Source organism: Marmota flaviventris, chromosome 10 (assembly GCF_047511675.1).
Source record: "Marmota flaviventris isolate mMarFla1 chromosome 10, mMarFla1.hap1, whole genome shotgun sequence".
In the NCBI taxonomy this organism is placed as follows: Eukaryota; Metazoa; Chordata; class Mammalia; order Rodentia; family Sciuridae; genus Marmota; species Marmota flaviventris.
Window position 1 is genome coordinate 12,387,385 of NC_092507.1, and position 19,987 is coordinate 12,407,371.

At 55.9% G+C, this 19,987-nt stretch overlaps 1 protein-coding gene across 7 annotated transcripts in view; it reads left to right on the plus strand.

Annotated features, from left to right (window-relative positions):
- The window catches only part of Crocc (ciliary rootlet coiled-coil, rootletin), a 44,312-nt gene that overhangs the window by 16,930 nt on the left and 7,395 nt on the right, over positions 1 to 19,987 (plus strand). For 5 of the 7 annotated variants that reach the window (XM_027951935.2, XM_071617396.1, XM_071617397.1 and 2 more), the window contains 17 exons: positions 96 to 179; positions 542 to 775; positions 1,408 to 1,607; positions 4,539 to 4,721; positions 5,828 to 5,972; positions 6,508 to 6,654; positions 6,976 to 7,206; positions 7,885 to 8,078; positions 8,314 to 8,441; positions 9,600 to 9,769; positions 11,264 to 11,443; positions 12,117 to 12,251; positions 12,610 to 12,753; positions 13,111 to 13,349; positions 13,773 to 13,932; positions 15,577 to 15,744; positions 17,053 to 17,446. In XM_027951935.2, the coding sequence (XP_027807736.2) occupies positions 96 to 179; positions 542 to 775; positions 1,408 to 1,607; positions 4,539 to 4,721; positions 5,828 to 5,972; positions 6,508 to 6,654; positions 6,976 to 7,206; positions 7,885 to 8,078; positions 8,314 to 8,441; positions 9,600 to 9,769; positions 11,264 to 11,443; positions 12,117 to 12,251; positions 12,610 to 12,753; positions 13,111 to 13,349; positions 13,773 to 13,932; positions 15,577 to 15,744; positions 17,053 to 17,446 (3,136 nt within the window). The remainder of the gene's footprint in view (positions 1 to 95; positions 180 to 541; positions 776 to 1,407; positions 1,608 to 4,538; positions 4,722 to 5,827; positions 5,973 to 6,507; positions 6,655 to 6,975; positions 7,207 to 7,884; positions 8,079 to 8,313; positions 8,442 to 9,599; positions 9,770 to 11,263; positions 11,444 to 12,116; positions 12,252 to 12,609; positions 12,754 to 13,110; positions 13,350 to 13,772; positions 13,933 to 15,576; positions 15,745 to 17,052; positions 17,447 to 19,987) is intronic. The other 2 variants (XM_071617398.1, XM_071617400.1) reach the window with 2 other exon arrangements.

Consider the following 19,987-nt stretch of genomic DNA (forward strand, 5'->3'; position numbering starts at 1 on the left):
TAGAGGCCACCTGATAGGTGGAGGTCCAGGGAGGGAGGAGAAGGTAGAGTTTCACACTAGGGCACAGCCCCTGACCGCTCTTTATCTCACTCCAGGAGTCTCTGCGGCTACAGGAGCAGGCGACCCTGGAGATGGAGGACACAGAAGGGCTCCAGCAGACCCTGAGGGACCTGGCACAGGTGCATGAAGGAAGCTCTGGGAAGGTCTGGCCAAGCAGGCCTGGGCCTCTGGCCGCACCCTCTGGTGGCCTTTGGCTGAACTAAAGCGAGTGATGGCCCTGGGTACCCCTGTTAGCTCACCTCGCCCCTGCGCTGGGAGCCCCAGTCTCAGAGAGGAAGCTTGGCACTTTCCAGGCCATCTGTGAGAACCGATGAATGGTGTCTTTGCAGTAAATGAGCCTTGCTGGAGAGCTGTGGGCTGAGCGCCCGTGGGGGAGGTGGACCCCAAGGCTTCCCGTAGGGACTTCGTGAGGCTGCCTGGCCTGGGCCTGGGCCTGGCCTGGCCAACCCCTGGGCTCCTACTCCCACCTTCCCCACCCCAGGCCGTCCTGTCAGACACAGAGAGCGGTGTCCAGCTAAGTGGCTCGGAGCGCACAGCAGACACCTTGGACGGCAGCCTGCGGGGTCTTTCGGGCCAGCGGACCCCGTCCCCGCCGCGGCGTTCCTCGCCCAGCCGCGGCCGTTCCCCTCGCCGAGACCCGTCCCCGGCCTGCTCTGACTCCTCCACGCTTGCTTTGATCCATTCGGCCTTGCACAAGAGGCAGCTGCAGGTTCAGGTAGGAAGGGGCCTGAGCATCCCTAGCCACAGCCAGGGACCCAGCCAAGCTCCTGGGGGAGGGGCTTGGGCGCCCAGGGGGCGGGGCCACAGCCTGGGGCGGGACCGTAGGCCTGGGGGCGGGGCCAGTAAGCAGACCTGGAAGTCCAGGTGTCAAGGAGATGTCTGAGAGCTCTGGGGCAGAATTGGAGCCCACAGTGGGATGAAGTGGGGTGAAACCTGGGAAGGGAGGAGGTGGGGCAGAGCCAGAGTCCTGGGGGAGCCAGGACCCTGGGAGAAGGAGTCTGCTGGGAGGGACGAGCTTGGAAGCGAGAGGTTCCGAGGGTGGAACCAGGGGGCCAGAGGGAGAAGTCTTGCGGGTGGAGTCTGAAACTAGCAGAGGAAAGAGTGGTCTAGGCGTTGTCAACTTCATGGGGACCTAGATTGGAGTTGCTTGGGACTCCGGGGAGGTGAGGACTTAGAATGGTGAGGCCACAGAGGAGGGGAGTGGAATCCTAGTCCTTGGGGCTGAGGCCCCCTCTCCTGCTGCAGGCCAGGCCCCGGCCTAGTCCCAGTCCCTCTGTAGCCTGGTGTGCTTCCCCGGAACCAGCAGAGTAAGTAGGCTCCCCAGACTCAGTGACCCCCATGCCCCAGGACATGCGTGGTCGCTATGAGGCGAGCCAGGACCTGATGTGCACCCTACGGAAGCAGCTTAGTGACAGCGAGGGTGAGCGGCGTGCCCTAGAGGAGCAGCTGCAGCGCCTGCGGGATAAGATGGATGGGGCTGCTCAGGCCCAAGAGGATGCCCAGCGTGAGGCCCAGCGTCTGCGGAGCACCAATGAACTCCTGAGCAGGTGCCTGGGATGTCTGAGGTGGAGGAGGATAAAGGATAAATCAGTGTCTGAGCCTAAGGCCAGCCCTAATCTTTAAATGGGTGGTTCTGCACCAATAGGTCACTACTGGCCACATGTGTCTATTCAATTTTAGATCAATTAAAGTTTTACCAAATGGGCTGGGGATGTAGCTCAGTGGTAGAGCTGCTGCTTCAGGACCTGAGTTCAGTTCCCAGCACTGCACGCACACACGAAAGTTAAAATTCATTTCTCAGTTGCATCAGCCACATTTCAAGTGCTCTAGATCTACACATGGCTGTAGAACATCTCCCTCTTCTCAGAAAATTCTTTTTTTTTTTTTGGTATTAGGGACTGAACTCAGGATAATTTACCACTAGGCCCCCCCCACTTTTAAATGATCTTTTCAAAAATATATTTATTTTTTAGTTGTAGTTGGACACAATACCTTAATTTTTTTATTTATTAATTTTTATGTGGTGCTGAGGATCGAACCCAGGGCCTCGCACATATGAGGCGAGCACTCTACCACTGAGCCATAACCCCAGCCCCCCCCCACTTTAAAAAATATTTTTAGTTGTAGTTGGACACAATAACTTTATTTATTTATTTTTTATGAGGTGCTGAGGATCAAACCCAGCGCCTCATGTGTGCTTGGTGAGCACTCTACTGCTGAACACAACCCCAGCCCCAACCATTAGCTCCTTTTATTTTCTACTCTGAGACAATTTCATTAAGTTGCCGAGGGTCTCACTAAGTTGCTGAGGCTGACTACAAACTTAGGATTACAGGTGTGCACCAGTGTGCCCAGCTTCTCAGGGAAATTTTGACAATGTTGTTTTGAGACTGTTTCCTAGAGGGCTTTTTTTTTTTTGTACTGTAGATTGAATCTGACTGCACCTTTTTATTTTATTTTATTTTTAAAAAATATTTTTTAGGTATAGGTGGACACAGAGTCTTTATTTTACTTTATATGGTGCTGAGGATCGAACTCAGTGTCTCACACATGCTAGGCAAGTGCTGTACCTCTGAGCCACAACATCAGCCCTTATTTTTGATTTTGAGACAGATTCTCACTAAGTTGCTTAGGGCCTTGCTAAATTGCCCTCGAACTTGTGATCCTCCTGCCTCAGCCTCCCTAGTCACTGGGATTACAGGCATGTGCTACCATACTTGGCTTCCTGGAGATTTGCTTTTTTGGTACTGGGGATTGAACCCAGAGGCACAAAACCACTGAGCCACATTCCGAGCCCTATTTTGTATTTTATTTAGAGACAGGGTCTTCCCAAGTTGGTCAGCACCTCACCATTGCTGAGGATGGCTTTGAACACTGGGATTATAGGCCTGCACCACGGTGCCTGGCTTTATTTTTGTGACTAAGGTCTTGCTCAGTTACTTAGGGCTTTGCTGAATTGCTGAGACTGGCTTTGAACTTGGCAATCCTCCTGCCTGCCTCCCGAATTGCTGGGACCACATGCATGCGTGTGCCACTGCACCCAGTGTCCTAGAGTTGTTGTTGTTGTTGTTTTTTAAGATGGACACAATATCTTTATTTGTTTATTTTTATATGGTGCCGGGGATCGAACCCAGTGCCTCACGCATGCTAGGCAAGTGCTCTACCACTGAGCCACAACCTGGCCCCCCCTCTTTTTTTGGTAGTTGTAGATGGACAGCGTGCCTTTATTTTATGTGTTTATTTATATGCAGTGCTAAGGATCAAACCCAGTGCCTCACACATGCTAGGCAACCTCTCTGCCACTGAGCCACAACCCCAGCCTGTTCCTAGAGATTTTTAAGAAAAGAAATTATCTACCTCTCAGCTACATGGTTATTTTTGTTTTATCTTCCTAATTAGAAGTGTTTAACAAAAAATGTGAAGGATGAGGGGAAATCAAAAGGGGGGGCCCCTCACAGTCTCACCTGCCCCTCTGAACCCCTAGTAGGGTATTGGCTTTGTTTCTATTGTGTTTCCTGGCAGTGAGGTGGCAGAGTAGGGGCACTTGTACACCCACCATGTTTGCAAGTGCTTCATGTGTATCATCTCAGTCTTTCTGTCAGACTCCTGCAGTTTGGAACTCACTGTATGGAGATGACTTGCCCAATCTCACAAAGCAGGTGTGGCCGCGTGGGCAGGGTAGAATTAGAATTCAAGCCCATTGGGTGGCCACCCATGATTTCCCTGCCTGGGAAGGAGATGGCTTTTTAAGTAGTGCTGATCAGCGAGCAGCCCATTTTGCATTCTGCTATTTTTACTTAATGTCATGTCATAAGCTTTTCCCCACCCACTGCCAACATTAGTATCTAGCATATTTGGGGACTGCAACTTCGAGGCAAGAGAGGGAAGCCCTAAGCCTGAGCCAGAAACCCCAGCTGGCTTGAAAGAAGGTGTTACAATCAGCCCCTGCCCCTACTTGTGACTATTAGAGTTGTGGAAAATGGCAGCTCCCTGCAAGCTTTTGGGATTCCCAGTGGCAGTCACACGCCCCCCTGCTGTGGCTGCCAGGTACTGCTGTTCTGTGCAGCGGGAAGCTGATCTGGACAGGTGCAGCTCTGTTGGGCTTGCTAGGATTGCAGAGGGGTATCTTGGGGGCCTTTTGTGTCTGTGTGGCTTAGCAGAACTGGCTGCCAAATTGCCGGTGTGTCCCAGGAGCCTACTCCTGGCCTTTTGCACTTGGTGGGGGGACTCACAGGTAACGCAGCACCTTCTTCCATCCCACTAGGCCTTCAAGTGGGCAGGCTGGGGGAAGAAAGCCAGGCTCCTGCTGGGAGGTGTGGGTGAGCTGAATCAGCCACGGGAGCATCAGAACAGGCTTCCTGGAGTGAGAGGCCTGGGAGGACAGAGGACGCAGCTCCTGGGCAGTGGCACAGCCTGGCTTCTTTGCGGGGAGAGCAGCCATAACAGCGCCTGCTGCTCCACTATCCCTTGTCCTGCAGGGAGAAGGGCAGCTTGGCCCACAACCTGCAGGCGGCCCAAGAGCAGGCCGAGGGACTGCGGCAGGAACTGGAGAAACTGCAGGCTGCCCAGGAGGAGCTGCGGCGCCAGCGGGACCGGCTGGAGGAAGAGCAGGAGGATGCGGTTCAGGACGGCGCCAGGGCACAAAGGGAGCTTGAGCGCAGGTGGGCAGCTCCTCACCTCGCCGCCAGCTCCCAGAGGCCTCCCAGGGAGCCTCCCGGCTCTCACTGCACCTCCCAGCTCTCTCTGGGCACCTCCTCCGTCCTGAGCCTCCTGCCACCTGGAGGAGGCCTCTGGCGTTGCACTGGTGCCTTGTCTTCTACCCCACTTCTACCTGGGCCAATGGACCCCTCCTTAGGAGGCCAGGTGGCTTCTTGCTGCTGGGAGGTCACCATTTTGATGACAAACTTAGTGTGGATACTTGATGGGCATAGTGCATAGAGCCTGGCCCTCCTGGGCTCAAGCAGTCCTCCTGCCTCAGCCTCCCAAGTAGCTGGACAACAGGTCTGTTCCCTTGAGCCCGGCTAACCAGCCCCACTTGGGGAAAGAGACTCAGGGAGGTGAGTCACTTACCTAGCATCAGAGAACTGGTAGGAGGCAGAGTTTGAATTATAAGAACTATAACAATTAAAATTAAAATAACTATTAATAATATTCTTATTAAAAAATTTAAGGGCTGGGGTTGTGGTTCAGTAGTAGAGCGCTTGCTTAGCATGCGTGAGGCACTGGGTTTGATCCCGGCACCACATAAAAACAAAAACAAAGGTATTGTGTCCATCTACAACTTAAAAAAAAAAGAAATGCCAATGCACCAAGGTTCTCTTGTTTAACTCTCATTATAAGTCTGTGATGTAGAAGGTGTTATCTCCATTTTGTGGATGTTGAAACTGAGTCAGAGAGGTCATGAAACTTGTCCCAGGGTACATGGTGAAAGAGTTGGGATTTGAGTCTGCACTGTGTGGGTCTGTAAGACACAGGTTGTGACGACATTTAGTGCACTGTAGTGGTGGATGTTGTTCTTGCTTGGGAAGATGTGTCAAGCAGTATTTTAAGCATTTCCTGTAGAGTAATACACATATTCTTATAACGACTTCTTAAAGCAGGTGACACCCCATTTTGCAGATGTGGAAACTGATGCTCAGAGTCAGGAAGTTAACAGGCAGGGGGTTGGCTGTCCTTGTGGGTAAGGCTCTTGCCCAGCATCCTGCTGGTTGCAGGTGGCCAGGACAGAGAAGTGACATGAGGCACCTGCCTATCTTCTGTCCCACAGCCATAGACAGCTAGAGCAGCTGGAAGTGAAGCGCTCAGGGCTGGTGAAGGAGCTGGTGGAGGTGAGGGAGGCACTGAGCTGCGCCACGCTGCAGCGGGACATGCTGCAGGCCGAGAAGGCAGAGGTGGCCGAGGCGCTGACCAAGGTGGGTCCCCATTTATCACACAACTACACACCTACCTCTGACCCAGGTCTTCCCAGTCTGGCCACAGACTGATCCTTGGCTGACATCGGAGCCTGGTCACAGACTGACCCCTCCCTTAGACCAGGCTGACTTTTCTTAGTGGCCATATTCCTGCTTTTCCAGATGTTCCCGGGCAGTATCTAGACCGAGGTCCTGTGTCTGTGGGAGGTGGGGCCGTGGTCCAGAAAGTTTTCAGTGGGAACCTGCCCCATTCCCCTCACCCTGGACCCTGAGAGGTACCATCCTTAGGCCTCACTCAGGGAAAGCCCTGAGCCTTGGCCCTGCTGCGGCATCGCCTGGGTTCTCTTTCCCTCCAGCTCTGCAGCGTGCAGCTTCTTAATGTCCTCACAGGCTGCAGCCTCCTCCCTGAGCAGGGAATTTCCTGACTTATCTCCCTCCACCATCCCGAGGTCCGTCTCTGCGCCTGTCCCTGTCTCTTCCCACCAGCCGTCTCTCTCCACCTGACTGGCTCTGACACATGGTCCCCTCCCTGCAGGCTGAGGCTGGCCGCATGGAGCTCGAGCTGTCCATGACCAGGCTGAGGGCAGAGGAGGCTTCTCTGCGGGACTCCTTGTCCAAGCTAAGTGCTCTCAACGAGAGCCTCGCCCAGGACAAGCTGGGGCTGAACCGCCTTGTCGCCCAGGTATATTGTGTCGTGGGCCCAGAGGCCTGGTCCACCTGTCCTCCCCATCGGGGAGACCCCACTGAGGTGTCCCAGACCCCCACACCCTGCACCCGTCTGTTTTGGTCTTTGCCGCTCCTGTCTCTGTCGTCGTCTGTCTGCACTCTGTCTTCTCTCTCCTGGTCTCACAGGAGGGGTCCTTCTTCATTCTCCCTCGTCAGTGTCCACACACCCTGCCCCTTTCCCCAGGCCCTCTCCTGGGCTGATCAGTGGGTGAGTGGAGGAGCATCCCTGTCCTGGGAGGAAGCCTTGCTTACCGTCCCACCACACTCACCCCTGCAGCTGGAGGAGGAAAAGGTGGCCTTGCTGGGCCGGCAGCGTCAGGCAGAGCAGGAGGGCACCTTGGCTCTGGAGGAGCAGCAGAGGCTGGAGCAGCTGCGGCTGGAGCAGGAGGTGGAGCGGCAGGGCCTGGAGGGCGCCCTACACGCCGCGGAGCAGGCCCGGGAGGCCCTGGAGCAGCAGCTGCCTGAGCTGCGCAGCGAACGTAGCGGGCTGCAGGAACAGCTGGCTCAGGTGGGCCGAGCAGAGGGGGAGGGCCCAGCCTAGGAACCTGCTTCTGAGTGAGCTGTCCCACTTCCCTGTGCCTCAGTCACCCATCAGTAACTCGGGGCTGAGAGTTCTTGTCAAGAGTGTCATGAACGATAGGTGAGGAAACTGGGAGCCCAGCACAGGGGCCTGCTGTCAGCTCTTGGCACGGGTGCAGCACATGGTGGTGTGGAGAGGCTCCAGGGATCAGAATCAGACATTTTGGAATGTCACAGCTGCAAGGGACCCTAGGGCTTCAGGGACCTAGGAACTTAATGTCTTGGAGTGAGTCCGGTTCCTGGAGGGGCATCTGGAGGAGGGCGAAAGGGGAGCCGGAAGCAGCTTCCACCCTCCACTCCAGCCAGCAGAGCAGCTCCCCTGGTCGGTTTTATATATTCAGCCGCTCTGCAAGTTTTGAGGTGAGGAAGGGTTGTCGCCCCCCACTCCCATAGCTGAGTGAGGGCCTTGTTTTTGCACACATGGGTGCTGTGCGTCTAGAAAAGGCTGGAGTGCCCAGTGCGGACCACACAGCAGGGCAGAGCCTGGGCTCAACCCTGGGTCTCCTGTCCGCCGGCGGGAGCTGGGTCAGACCCCGAGTTGAGGTGCTGTGTGATGAACGGGTCAGGGGTTCTGGAAGTGGTGCTCACAGTCCCTGGTGGTGGCCAGCTCTCCCGGCAGCTGAGCGGGCGGGAGCAGGAGCTGGAGCAGGCCCGGCGGGAGTCCCAACGGCAGGTGGAGGCACTGGAGCGAGTGGCCCGGGAGAAGGAGGCACTGGCCAAGGAGCGGGCCGGCCTGGCTGTGCAGCTGGCGGCAGCGGAGCGCGATTGCCAGGCCCTGTCAGAGGAGGCCACTCGCCTGCGGTAAGGTCTTGGGCTCTGCCCAGCACCCCCAGGGCCTGGCGTTGGCCCACAGGGGCCGTTACTTAGGAGCATGGCTTGCCAACATGCCCTTGCTGTGGCTCAGCCTTCCCCAGGGGAGCGTGGCCCAGCTAGGCAGGGAGGCTGGCACTGGGCCCGGGGCTGGGCACGCCCTGAGAGCCAGTTACCTGGGCTGTTGAGGCCGAGGCTCGTGGCCTCAGGGGCTTGTGTACTGCAGCGTGGAGAAGGCAGCCCTGGAGAGCAGCCTGTTCGAGGTGCAGACGCAGCTGGCCCAGCTCGAGGCGCGCCGGGGGCAGCTAGAAGCGGATGGACAGGCCCTGCTGCTGGCCAAGGAAACCCTGACTGGTACGAGGGGCCAGGGCCAGGGACACCAGGTTCTGGGATTCCCCCAGGCAGGCAGCATTGACCTAAGAGGTTTCAGCTTCCCTGGAGCAGCCCCTCCCTCTCTGGACCCCAGATTCTTGCTCTGGCTAAACCCTTGCCAGGATGAGAGGCACAGGTGGCCTGACTCCGCAGGAGCTGCTGTGGCTTTGCTGTCCTCTGGGCGGCAAGAGACTTCTGAGTTCTCCTGCAGAGCCAGCAGGGTGCTTTTCCCAGGACACTCGACACTTCCTGTGTGACCCCACTTTCCCTGGTGCATGGCTCTTCCTGCGCTCTAAACATCAACACGGCACTTACCTGGGTTATGGAAATTGACTTCCTGTTTACATCCACCTAAGCAGACAGAACCAGGAAGGGAAATGCTGGTGGGTTTCCCACCGGGAGATGGTGTTTGGGTGGTCCACAGAAGGACACACCATCGCATTGTCACCTGTGTGAGTGCTGATAGTTGACACTTGACTAAGAATGCTTATATCATTAATCAGTAAAGGGGATGCTTTGTGTGGAGCTGGACAGCATTGAGAAATTACTGATCTCTCTGTTTCCTCATCTGTGAATGAGGATAAAAATAAAAATAAACTAGGCATGTTATGTAGGTGAATTGAAATTGTGGGATATAACCCAGGTGCCTGATTGTGGTGTGCTCAGTCAATAACAGGGTGGTATAGCCAGGTGCTGTGGCTGTGCCTGCAATCCCAGCAACTTGGGAGGCTGAGGCAAGAGGATAGCAAGTTCAAGGCCAACCTGGGCAACTTATTGAGACCCAAAATAAAAACGAAACGGGCTGGGAGTGTGGGCTTAGCATGCAGGAAGCTACGGGTTTTATCGCCAATAACCATACATGCAGCCCAAACGGGAGTGGTTATATTTGACATCCTTCCCGTTTGTGGGGGCCCCCCCTTTGTGATATTCTAGGCAGACAGAGCCAGTGGGCCCATGCAGCAGATGGGAAAACTGAGGTCCAGAGAGAGAATGAGCCACTTCTCCAAGGGAACCAGCCCAGATGCCAGATGAATCCTCTCCCCTCCGGGTTCTACCATCTGGCTCACCTGGCTGCAGTTTGCTGGCTTGAGGGAAGGTTTTGCCCTAACCTTGTCTTCATCCACCCTCCCTCTTGTGCAGGTGAGCTGGCAGGCCTGAGGCAGCAGATGATAACTGCAGAAGAGAAAGCAGCTCTGGACAAGGAGCTAATGGCCCAGAAGCTGGTGCAGGCGGAGCGGGAGGCCCAGGCCTCTTTGCGGGAGGAACGGGCAGCCCATGAGGAGGACTTGCAGCGACTCCAGCGTGAGAAGGTATGAGCACCTTGTAGGGGCGGTTAGGGCTCTGAGCCATTGTCTCCTCTGTACCCACAGAGTCCTCTTTCTTGCTCTGCCTCCATGTCCACATCTGAGGAACAGGACTTCATTTCTACTGTGGAAGCCCTAGGGGCAGCTAGTTGGGAAGATCCATGGGGGTAGGGGTGTCCTTATCAATATGCAGATTCCCAGACCCCAGATTTAGTTACCACCCTGGTGATTCTGATGCAGGGGGTCCATGATCACATTGAAGAAAGGCCAACATTGCGGGGCGTGTAATCCCAGCAGTTCAGGAGGCTGAGGCAGGAGGATCTCGTATTCAAAGCCAGTGTTGGCATCTTAAGGAGGCCCTAAGCAACGCAGCAAGATCCTGTTTCTAAATAAAATCAAAAAAAGGGTTGGGGATGTGGCTAGTGGTTAAGTACCCCTGGGTTCAATCTCCAGTGTCCCAAAAGGCCAACATGATATATATAGCAGAAAAGTACTTTTCATTTGTGATACACTATTTGCATATGAAGGATCACTGGCACCTGAACATATAAGAAAGGGAAGGGGGCAGAATGAGGAGTTCCTGAGTTTGAATCTGATCGTGGTCACACACTGGTGATGCTAAGGTCTCTGTGGAAATGGAGATAGAAGTATGAGGTACTAGGAGGAGGAGGTGAGGTGATCCATATAGAGGGATTAGGATAGTGACTGGCACTTAATCAATGCTTTACAAATTATTATTACTGATATTGGGATACTCTTCAGAGCAGCTGTCAAGACAGATGCCCTGAGCCACCCAGCCTGGATGTCTGATTCTGACAGTGTCAGGCTGCTGCTGTGAGGGTCACCCTGGGTCTCAGTGGATTTGGGTGGATATCAGCACCCTCCCAGCGGGTAGCAGCATAACACTTGAAGAAGGCCCCTGTCCTGCTTCTCTGAGCATCCAGGGGCCAGTGCTGGGGCCAGGCACCTGCCCTCGGCACCCTGAAATGGGCTGTCCTTCACCTATGAGCTCTTCCTGGCCCCCCACCCCTTCCCTGGGGGGCCAGACTCCTACGATCCCCTTATGCCCCACCCCTTGCTTTGCCCCCACTGTCCTCAAATTCCCTGCAACCCCCCTGGCCTGGCCCAGCCTGGCTGCTGGGTGGGAAGCGTGGCTCTGGCCCCCTTGCCCACCGGGGCCCCTTGGTTCCCAGCACGTCCTGCTTGCTCTGTCCCGGGCCTTGGTGGCTGTGTTCCTGGGCTTGCTCTTTTCTCTTTGCCTGGCTGGCTGCTCTTCCGCCCTCCTCCGGAGAATGTTCTCTGACACATCTGGGGCCGCTCCTGCTCCCTGCGGCTCTCACAGCCCTGGCCTGTGCCTTCATTTCTCTTATTGCCTGTCTTGGTGAAAAGGCCACCTGCCCTGTCCCAGCTTTGGGAACAGATGGCCTTTTTTGCCTTGATGTGAATGAGGGGCTGCTTGGGCCCCTTCGGTGGGTCTCATGTGCCGGCCCGGCTCCCCAGGAGGCCGCATGGCGCGAGCTGCAGGCGGAGCGGGCCCAGCTGCAGGGCCAGCTGCAGCGGGAGCGGGAGGAGCTGCTGGCCCGGCTGGAGGCCGAGAAGGAGGAGCTGAGCGAGGAGATAGCTACCCTGCAGCAGGAGCGCGACGAGGGCTTGCTCCTGGCCGAGAGCGAGAAGCAGCAGGTGCGTGAGTTCTGGTGTGGCCTGCACGGCTCCCCAGGCCCAGTTCCACAGCTGGTCCCACGTGGCCACCTCGCAGTCAGGAGGCCGGGGCAGGCTGCTTCCCTCTCTGGGCCTCAGTTTCTTCACCTGCAGGTTGGGGAGGTGAGGGGTGTGTGTGAAGCATCGCTGAACCCCATGCCTGGGAGCAGGTCATGACCCCTGGAAAGCTGTTCCTCATTCTCCCATCCGTCCCCCTACCCAGGCTGGGCGGGTGTCTTCATGACTGCCTTCTGGTCAGTCCCCACAATGCCCATGGCAGCAGCTGACCCTCTCCCAAAGAACGAATTCCTGACTTTCCCATAATGTAAGACACAGGGCAGACTGTACCCATCTCTCCTCTTTGCCGGGGTCAGTCTGTTTACCTCTTTGAGCCTCAGTTTGCTCACCTATAAAAATGGGAACAATGAAAGACTTTGCCTCGGAGCGGTGGGTGAGTGAGGTCCGTGGATCAGGTTCATGTCCAGGGTTCTGCTGATGTTGAGCCCTGTTGCAGGGCTGCAGAGGGGTGAACAAGCACACAGGACTTAGGCCACGAGCCCCAGTGGGCACATCACCCAGGCAGAGTGGGGGAAGGTCCCCAGATGCCCCGAGGACCAGCCAGTCCCCCAACTCTGTGTTCCTTGCCTCTGCCCAGGCCTTGTCTCTGAAGGAGTCCGAGAAAACAGCACTGTCAGAGAAGCTGATGGGCACCCAGCACAGCCTGGCCGCCGTCTCCCTGGAGATGGAGCGGCAGAAGCGAGATGCGCGGAGCCGGCAGGAGCAGGACCGGGTAGGGCGGTCAAGCAGTGGCACCTTCTGAATAGGGAGGCACAGCTCCACCGGAGGAGGCCCTCTAGAGGGGAGGCTTGGCCTCCTTGTGGAGCTTCCAGGCTGTGGAGGTTCAGCCCTTCCTTTGGGAATCCTTGTGTGAGGGATGGACACACAGCTCTGCCCTGCTGAGTCCCCTTGTTCAGGGGAGAGACCAGCTGTGCCAACAGCACTTAATAGGTAGTGGTGGGGTGAGCAGGGGTCTGGAAGGCCAGCAGGAGGGGCTGTTTGGAGTTGAAAGTGGACAGTTCAGCCAGTAGACTGGGCGTCGCACGGGGCAGGATGAGGGGACACTGCGGGACCAAGCCCTTCCGTCCTAGAGCACCATGAATGCCCTGACGTCTGAACTGAGGGACCTCCGGGCCCAGCTTGATGAGGCCACTGCTGCTCACGCCCAGGAGGTGAAGAGGCTGCAGGAGCAAGCCCATGACCTGGGCAGGCAGCGGGAGTCCTGCCAGCGGGAGGTGGGTCTCCCGCCCCCTAAATGCCACCATGTGCCTGCTGGGTGCCTGGTCCTGCAGGGCCAAAAGGCATTAGATGCTTGCCTGCATTTGAAGACAGATGGACAGCAAGCATCTGTTAAGCCCCTGTTTTGTGCTGGTGCAGCTTGGGGACTGAGAGAGATGAGTGGGGTCCCTGTCCTTTGGTCTCATCCACAGGACGGTCCTGACTAGTGATTATTTCAGCCCCAAACACCGCTGACTACAGCATGCCTGGCCCTAAATCATAACGCACAGCCTGAGGACTGGGCAGGTGCCCCTGGCTAAGGACATGGGTGTGGGCCAGCTCGAGGGGCCCTGACCCTTGCCCTGGGCTCACAGGCAGAGGAGCTTCGGACTCAGCTGCGGCTGCTGGAGGATGCCCGCGATGGGCTGCGGCGGGAGGTGTTGGAGGCGCAGCGCAGGGTGCGGGATGCCCAGGAGGGCCGCGAGGCCCAGCGCCAGGAGGCCGGGGAGCTGCGGCGCAGCCTGAGTGAGGGTGCTAAGGAGCGCGAGGCCCTGCGGCGCTCCAACGAGGAGCTGCGGGCTGCAGTGAAGAAGGCTGAGAGTGAGCGCATCAGGTGGGTGTCGGGGGGGACCAGCTCTGAGTCCTTCCAAGCCCTGTCCTCTTACTGAATCTTGTCCTTGGAACCTAACTTCACCCATGGCCACGCACAGGTGGGGGTTCTTTGGCCCTAACCACAGACTGGCACGAGTCATTTTTGGTGGCTTTTCTATCTCAGATGAGGGACAGGTGGAGACGGCAGGCAGGGTTGGGTCCAGACCCCACCTGCTGTCATCAAGGAGTTGCTGATGTACTTCTAGCCGAGGGCCTGGCCCAGCCCTGGAGGCTCAGGAGGGGCCACATGGGCAGGCAGCGCTTGGGACGCTCTGCACCAGGGTCAGCCAGATCCACCCCAGGAATTATGGGGAGGGTGTTTGCGTAGAGCTGCAGAATGCACCCCTCCCAGCACCCAGGCAGCTCTGCCCTCTGCCTTCTCTAGCCTGAAGCTTGCCAGCGATGACAAGGAGCAGAAGCTGGCACTCCTGGAGGAGGCTCGGGCAGCAGTGGCCAAGGAGGCCGGGGAGCTTCGTTCCGGGCTGCAGGAGGTGGAGCGTTCCCGGCTGGAGGCGCGGAGGGAGCTGCAGGAGCTCCGGCGGCAGGTACCCCACCGCTCCCTGTCTCTTGCCGTGTGGCAGCACCCCTTTCTTCTCTGGATGGATGTTAAAGCGGAGGCTTGAACTACAAGGCTTTTACCTGACCTTGGTATTAATGGACAAGCTTTGAGGACTCCTCACCCTGCGCACGGGCACGTGCTTGTGCTTGCAACCCCAGCAACTCTGAAGGCTGGAGGACGGCAAGTTCACAGCCGGCCTGGGCACCTTAGTGAGGCTGTGACTCAAAACAAAAAAAAAAGTGCTGGAGATGGGGCTCAGTGGGGGCACCCCTGGGTTCCATCCCGTCCCCCGTACAGGGGCGGGGGAATATGCATTTATTTATTCCTACATTCCCCACTTACCTGGCCACACGGGCTCTGTCAGCATGCTTAACGCCCTCTGCTGAGGTGAGTGCAGCTCAGAAATGAGCCCCTTGGGTTCCATTCCCAGTTCCAAGGACAAGAGGAGAGAGAAGTGGCCCTGGAGAGAGTGTGGACAGGTTGGCATGCGTGTCAGTCGAACTTTGTGAATGGACACTGAAATTTTATGTAATTTTCATGTGTTAAGAGCTGTTTTTCTTTTGGCTTTTACTGACCAACGAACCTTTTTTAGCTATTTAAAAACAGCATCGGTCCTTGCTCACACCTGTGCAGAACAGGAGGCATCTGATTTTGACCTGTGGAGCTTGCTAACCCTGAATTGACCATCTCCCTACTCATCAGCAGCGGCAAGCACTGCACAGGCACCTACTGTGTACTAGGCGCTGCCTTTGCACTGTAGCTTCAAGGGCTCAGACTCTTTTGCTCTAGGAGCCTGAAAAAGCCTCATTCGGCTCCTAAGCACCCCTCCAGAGAGAGCCCACAGTCCCCAAATACATGCAGAATCCAGAGGTGGGAACCATGCTGAGAGTCTCATCCTCTCTGCCCAGTGCAGCCCTCCGCCTCGGCCCCTCCTAAGTAGCCACAGGAGCCCCTGAAGGGAGCTGGCATTTGCACGCCAGGCTCATGCTGGGTGTTTGTGGGCTACAGCACCCTGTTACCCTCCTGGTGGCACTGTGGGGTGGGCAGGCATCGCCCCCACCTGCCCCATGGGGAAGCAGGCTTAGAACACACTTACCAAAAAAAAAAAAAAAAGAACACACTTACACACTCCGCTTGTCTGAGTGGAGCCCGGGTCTGCTACCTGCGGGCTGTGTGACCTTGGGCAAGTCTCTTCAGCCTGCCTAAGCGCTCTCGCCCATTGAGAGGGATACTTTGGCACCCGCCCCGCAGGGCAGTGTAAGGAGTAGATGAAGCAGTTAGGGTGAAGTGCTTGGAACAGGGCTGGACGTGCAAGCCCTCCAAAGGAGCTGCTCATTGTGACTGAGAGGACTGTGACCAGGGGAGCTGTGGGCCCTGCCCTCTGGCACTCCTGGTTTGATGGGGGCTCAACCTTCCCTCCCCTCTGGTACCCAAGAGAGGTAGTTGGGAGGCCAGGGACTACATGGTGAGCTGGCCGTGAGTGCCCTGTCTGATGTGGCGGAGCACAGTGAGGCTGTCCAGGGCAGGGGCTTGTGCTCCGTTTGTGTCCGTAGGCCAGTGTGCCTGGCCAGGACCAGGCAGGGCACGGGACAGTCCCAGCTGAGCCTCCTGCGGCTCTGCTCTCTCATAGATGAAGGTGCTGGACAGTGAGAACACCAGGCTGGCCCGGGAGCTGGCCGAGCTGCAGGGCCGCCTGGCCCTGGGTGAGCGAGCAGAGAAGGAGAGCCGGAGGGAGACCCTGGGCCTGCGACAGAGAATGCTAAAGGGCGAGGCCAGCCTAGAGGCCATGCGGCAGGAGGTGAGTAGGCAGATCCCCGGGCTGCCTTGGTGGGGATGGTTTGGGAGGTAGGGGGCCTGCCCTGTGCCACTCCAGTGGGAAACAGGTGGGCACTCCAATGCCGGAGTCCCAGGTGACCACTCCCCAGGGCTTGTCCCTGATTCTAGTTTTTGAGTTATAATAACAACAACCAAAATAGCTGTGGGCCGAACATATGCGGGCACTGAAAGGTACTCTGGGCAGGGACTCTGGATATAGAACCTTGATTCTCCCACAGCCGCATCGGGTAGGGACTGCTAGCACCATTTCACAGAGACATTAAGGCTCAGACAGGTCAGGGGATCCACCCAAGATCACACAGCCACCTAGGCCTGACTCTGAAGCCAGCGCTCTTCCCACTCTGCCTTTCCTGGTTGTATCCACTGCCAGTCTCCTGCCCTGGGTCTACTGTGTGATCTTGACTGAATCATCTGATCTCTCTGTGCTAGAGGATGCTAGAGGGGCTCTACCACAGGCTCTGGCATCCAAGTAGCACTCGGTAGGGGGGTTTCCAGTGAAAGTGACAACTATGAGAGGGGAGGCCTTAGGACATCCCTCAGGCTGACTCAGTCTCTAAACCAGAGGGTGGCTTGTGCCTGTGTGATCGTGCACCATCAGTAACTAAATTTTCTAGGACATTCCCTGCCGTGGTGTGCAGATTTATTGATAAATTGTGTGCACTGAGACACAGTGTAGTCTAGTGACTAAGAGAACAGTCTTTGGTAGAGTGGGTGGATCATGCCTTGTAATCCCATTTACTTGGGAGGCTGAGGCAGGAGGATCCCAAGTTTGAGGCCAACCTAAGCAACTTAGAGCTTATCTCAAAATAAAAAATAAAAAGGGCTGGGGGTGGGGCTCTGCAGCTGGAGGGCCTAGCTTTGAATCCCAGCCTGCAGAACACTGGCTGTGCGGCCTGGGACAAGTAATTAGCTTCTTTGTGCTTCAATTTCATTCTCTATTAAATGAGGATTACTAATAAACAATAAACTTTTTTTTAATTTATTTTATTTTTGGTTTTGGGGAAAGCACTTCATGCTTAGCACTGGTGAATCCTACCTGTATGTTAATCCTTCCTACTAATATGTTAGTCCTTCCTACTAATGAGCCGTGAACACCACGGGGCCTATACCCAGAAGGAAGAGAGAATCCATTTCGTCCTACACCCATGGATGCCCCTGCACTTGCCTGCTTGGGTCGGAAATACTAAAGGGAGAGTGTGGTCGCTTGGGGTGCTGGGCACCGGGCTGGGGGAGGCCTTGCGACATCCCCCTCACTCCCTGGCCATCCCAGCTCCAGGGATCCCAGCGGAGGCTGCGGGAGCAGGAGGGCGAGTTCCGAGCCCGCGAGCGCGGCCTGCAGGGCTCCCTGGAGGAGGCGCGCAGCGCAGAGAAGAAGCAGCAGGACCTCGCCCGAGGCCTGGAGATGAAGCTGGAGGCGGCGCGGGCTGAGGCCGCAGAGCTGGGGCTTCGTCTGAGTGCGGCCGAGGGCCGGGCGCAAGGCCTGGAGGCCGAGCTGTCCCGTGTGGAGGCGCAGCGGCGCGCTGCAGAGGCCCAGCTAGGGGGTCTGCGCTCCGCCCTGCGCCGGGGCCTGGGCCTCGGCCGCGGCCGCACCCCGAGCCCCAGCCCGAGCCCCGGCCAGCGGCCAGCTGCAGGCTCCCCGGCCCGCGACGCGCCACCACCGGGAGGTGAGTGCCCAGCCTTTGGGGACTAGGCTCCTCCCCGTTGCCCCACCCACGTGTGCAGTCCTAAGAGCCCGCCCTCCACCGGGCACGCCCCTCTCCAGGAGGAAAAGGTTCTGAACGCCCCAACTCCTTTTCCGGTCTTTGAGCGCCATCCTCTTAACGGTCTGTGCCCCTTCTCCATCGCCTTCAGCCTCGCATCTCAGCTCCACACTCCACAGGAGCCTGTGACTCCGAAATCAGGTTGGCACAGCCAGACCTGACCCCCTTCCAGGATCTCTTTCATTCTTTTAGTCACTCCACTTAAGCACCTAGTATGTGACTTAAGCACCTAGTATGTGCCAAATACATTAAAAGCACTAGGGATTCTGCAGGAAGCAAAACCCACCGGTGTGTCTGCCCTTAGGGAGCTTATAGTCTAGGCAGGGACAGCAGCAGTAAGCATGATAGACGAAACGTAGAATGTATTCCTGGTGGTCAGGGCTGGAAATAGGCAAAAATGAAACAGGAGACATTGCCTATTGGAGCAGACACTGGAAAATAGCTCTGCAGATCCTCAGAAAGCTGAAATTAGAATTACCATAAGACTCAATACTTTGAGGACTCCTAGGTGTGCACCCAAAAGAATTGAAAACAGGGACCTGAACAGTTACTTGGACACTGAACTTCGTTACGGCGTTGTCCCCAGAAGGTGGGGATATTCCAATTGTTCATCAACAAATACTTTTAAAAAATGTGGTATATTCATCCAACAGAATACTGTTCTGCCTTAAGGAATGACATTCTGGTATGTGGCACCACACAGATACACCTCAACAATGTTACACTAATTAAAATAAGTTAGTCACAAAGGAACAAATAAAAAGGATCCTGGGGCATGGTGGTGCACACCTGTAATCCCAGCAACTTGGGAGGCTGAGGCTGGAAGATGGCAAGTTCAAAGCCAGTCTCAGCAACTTAGTGAGACCTTATCTCAAAGTAAATAAAAAGGGAGGCCTGGGGATACAGCTCAGTGGGTAGAGTGCTTGCCTCTCATGCATAAGGCCCTGGGTTCAATCCCCAGCACCGCTAAAAATAAGTAAATAAATAGGATTGGGGATGTGGCTTAGTGGTTAAGTGCCCTTGGGTTCAATTCCCAGTACCAAGTTAAATAAATAATAAAAAGGATCTGGAGTGTAGTTCAGTGGTAGAGCGTTTGTCTATCATGTGCCAGACCCTCGGTTAAATTACTAGCACTGCAAAAAAAAAAAATCATAAATAAAAGGACAGATAAAGAGTCTACTTACGGGAAATGTCGAGAACAAATTCATAGAATCCGAAAGCAGATGAGATTGTGAAGGCGGGAGGAAGGTTCTGGGAGTCCTTGTTAGAAACTGTAGGGTTTCTGTTTGGGATTGTCTCAGATGCCAAGGCTGATGTAGCAATGTAATGTCAGTCCCGGTGTCCATGAAGGATTCGTCCCAGCCTCTTCCCCACTGTGGGTGCCGAGATCTGAGGATGTTTCAGAGCTTATATAAGCTGGGTTCAGTGATACGTGCTTGTAATCCCAGTGGCTCGGGAGGCTAAAGCAGGAGGATCGAAAATTTGAGGCCAGTCTGGGCATCTTAACAAGACCCTGTCTGAAAATAATAAAACGGGCTGGTGATGCAGCTCAATGGTGAAACGCTCCTGGGTTCTACCCCCAGCACCCCTCCCCACGTGATCACGTATAAAATAGCATGGTATTTATATATAACCTGCACACACCTTCTGCATACTTTAAATCCTCTCTAGATTACTTATAACACTAAATGTGATGTAAATGAAAATCACGTAGGATTAGGGCCACCCCATTCCTGTACGACCTCATCTTAACCGTAATGATCCTTTTCCCAAATTGGGTCGCATTCTGAGGTTGTGGGCTTAGAACTGCAACATAGGCAGCTTGGGCAGCTGCTGTTCATCACCGTGGTGATGGAAAGATTTGGGAGCAGGTGGCAGTGATGGTGGCACAGTGTGAGTACAGTCCATACCACCGGGCCACACCCTAAGAATGGTCAAAATGGCACATTTCAAGTTACATATATTTTGTCACGCACAAAAAGAAAAAGGTAGGGGAGGGGTAGGCCTGATGTAGGAGATGGCACCTTGCTCAGGAGGCGATGGGGAAGGGAAGGATGGGGGTGTTGAGGGCACCCCTGGGGAAGAGATGTGTAGAAGGTCCTGTGTGGAAGTCCCCAAGGTGACCAGTGGGGCTGCAGAGAGCAATGCGGCTAGCAAAGAGGTGAGGGTGTAGGGACAAGGCCTGCCCCATAGTCCTTGCAGGCCACCAGAGGGTACTGGCCTTTACCCTGTGAGTGGGATCTTCCAGTGGTGGAGGCCCCTGGGGACAGGCACTGCCCTCCTGTGGGAACCTTTGGATGGTGATGTGTCTGCTGGGCGGTTTAGGTGTTGCTTGGCCTAGGCAGGGGGTGCTAAAGGCCGGTCCTCGCATCCTGCAGTTCCGACATTGACCTTCAGCACTGTCCTCCCTTTGCCCTGCTCCTTGCCCCCTCCCTGTGGCCCGAT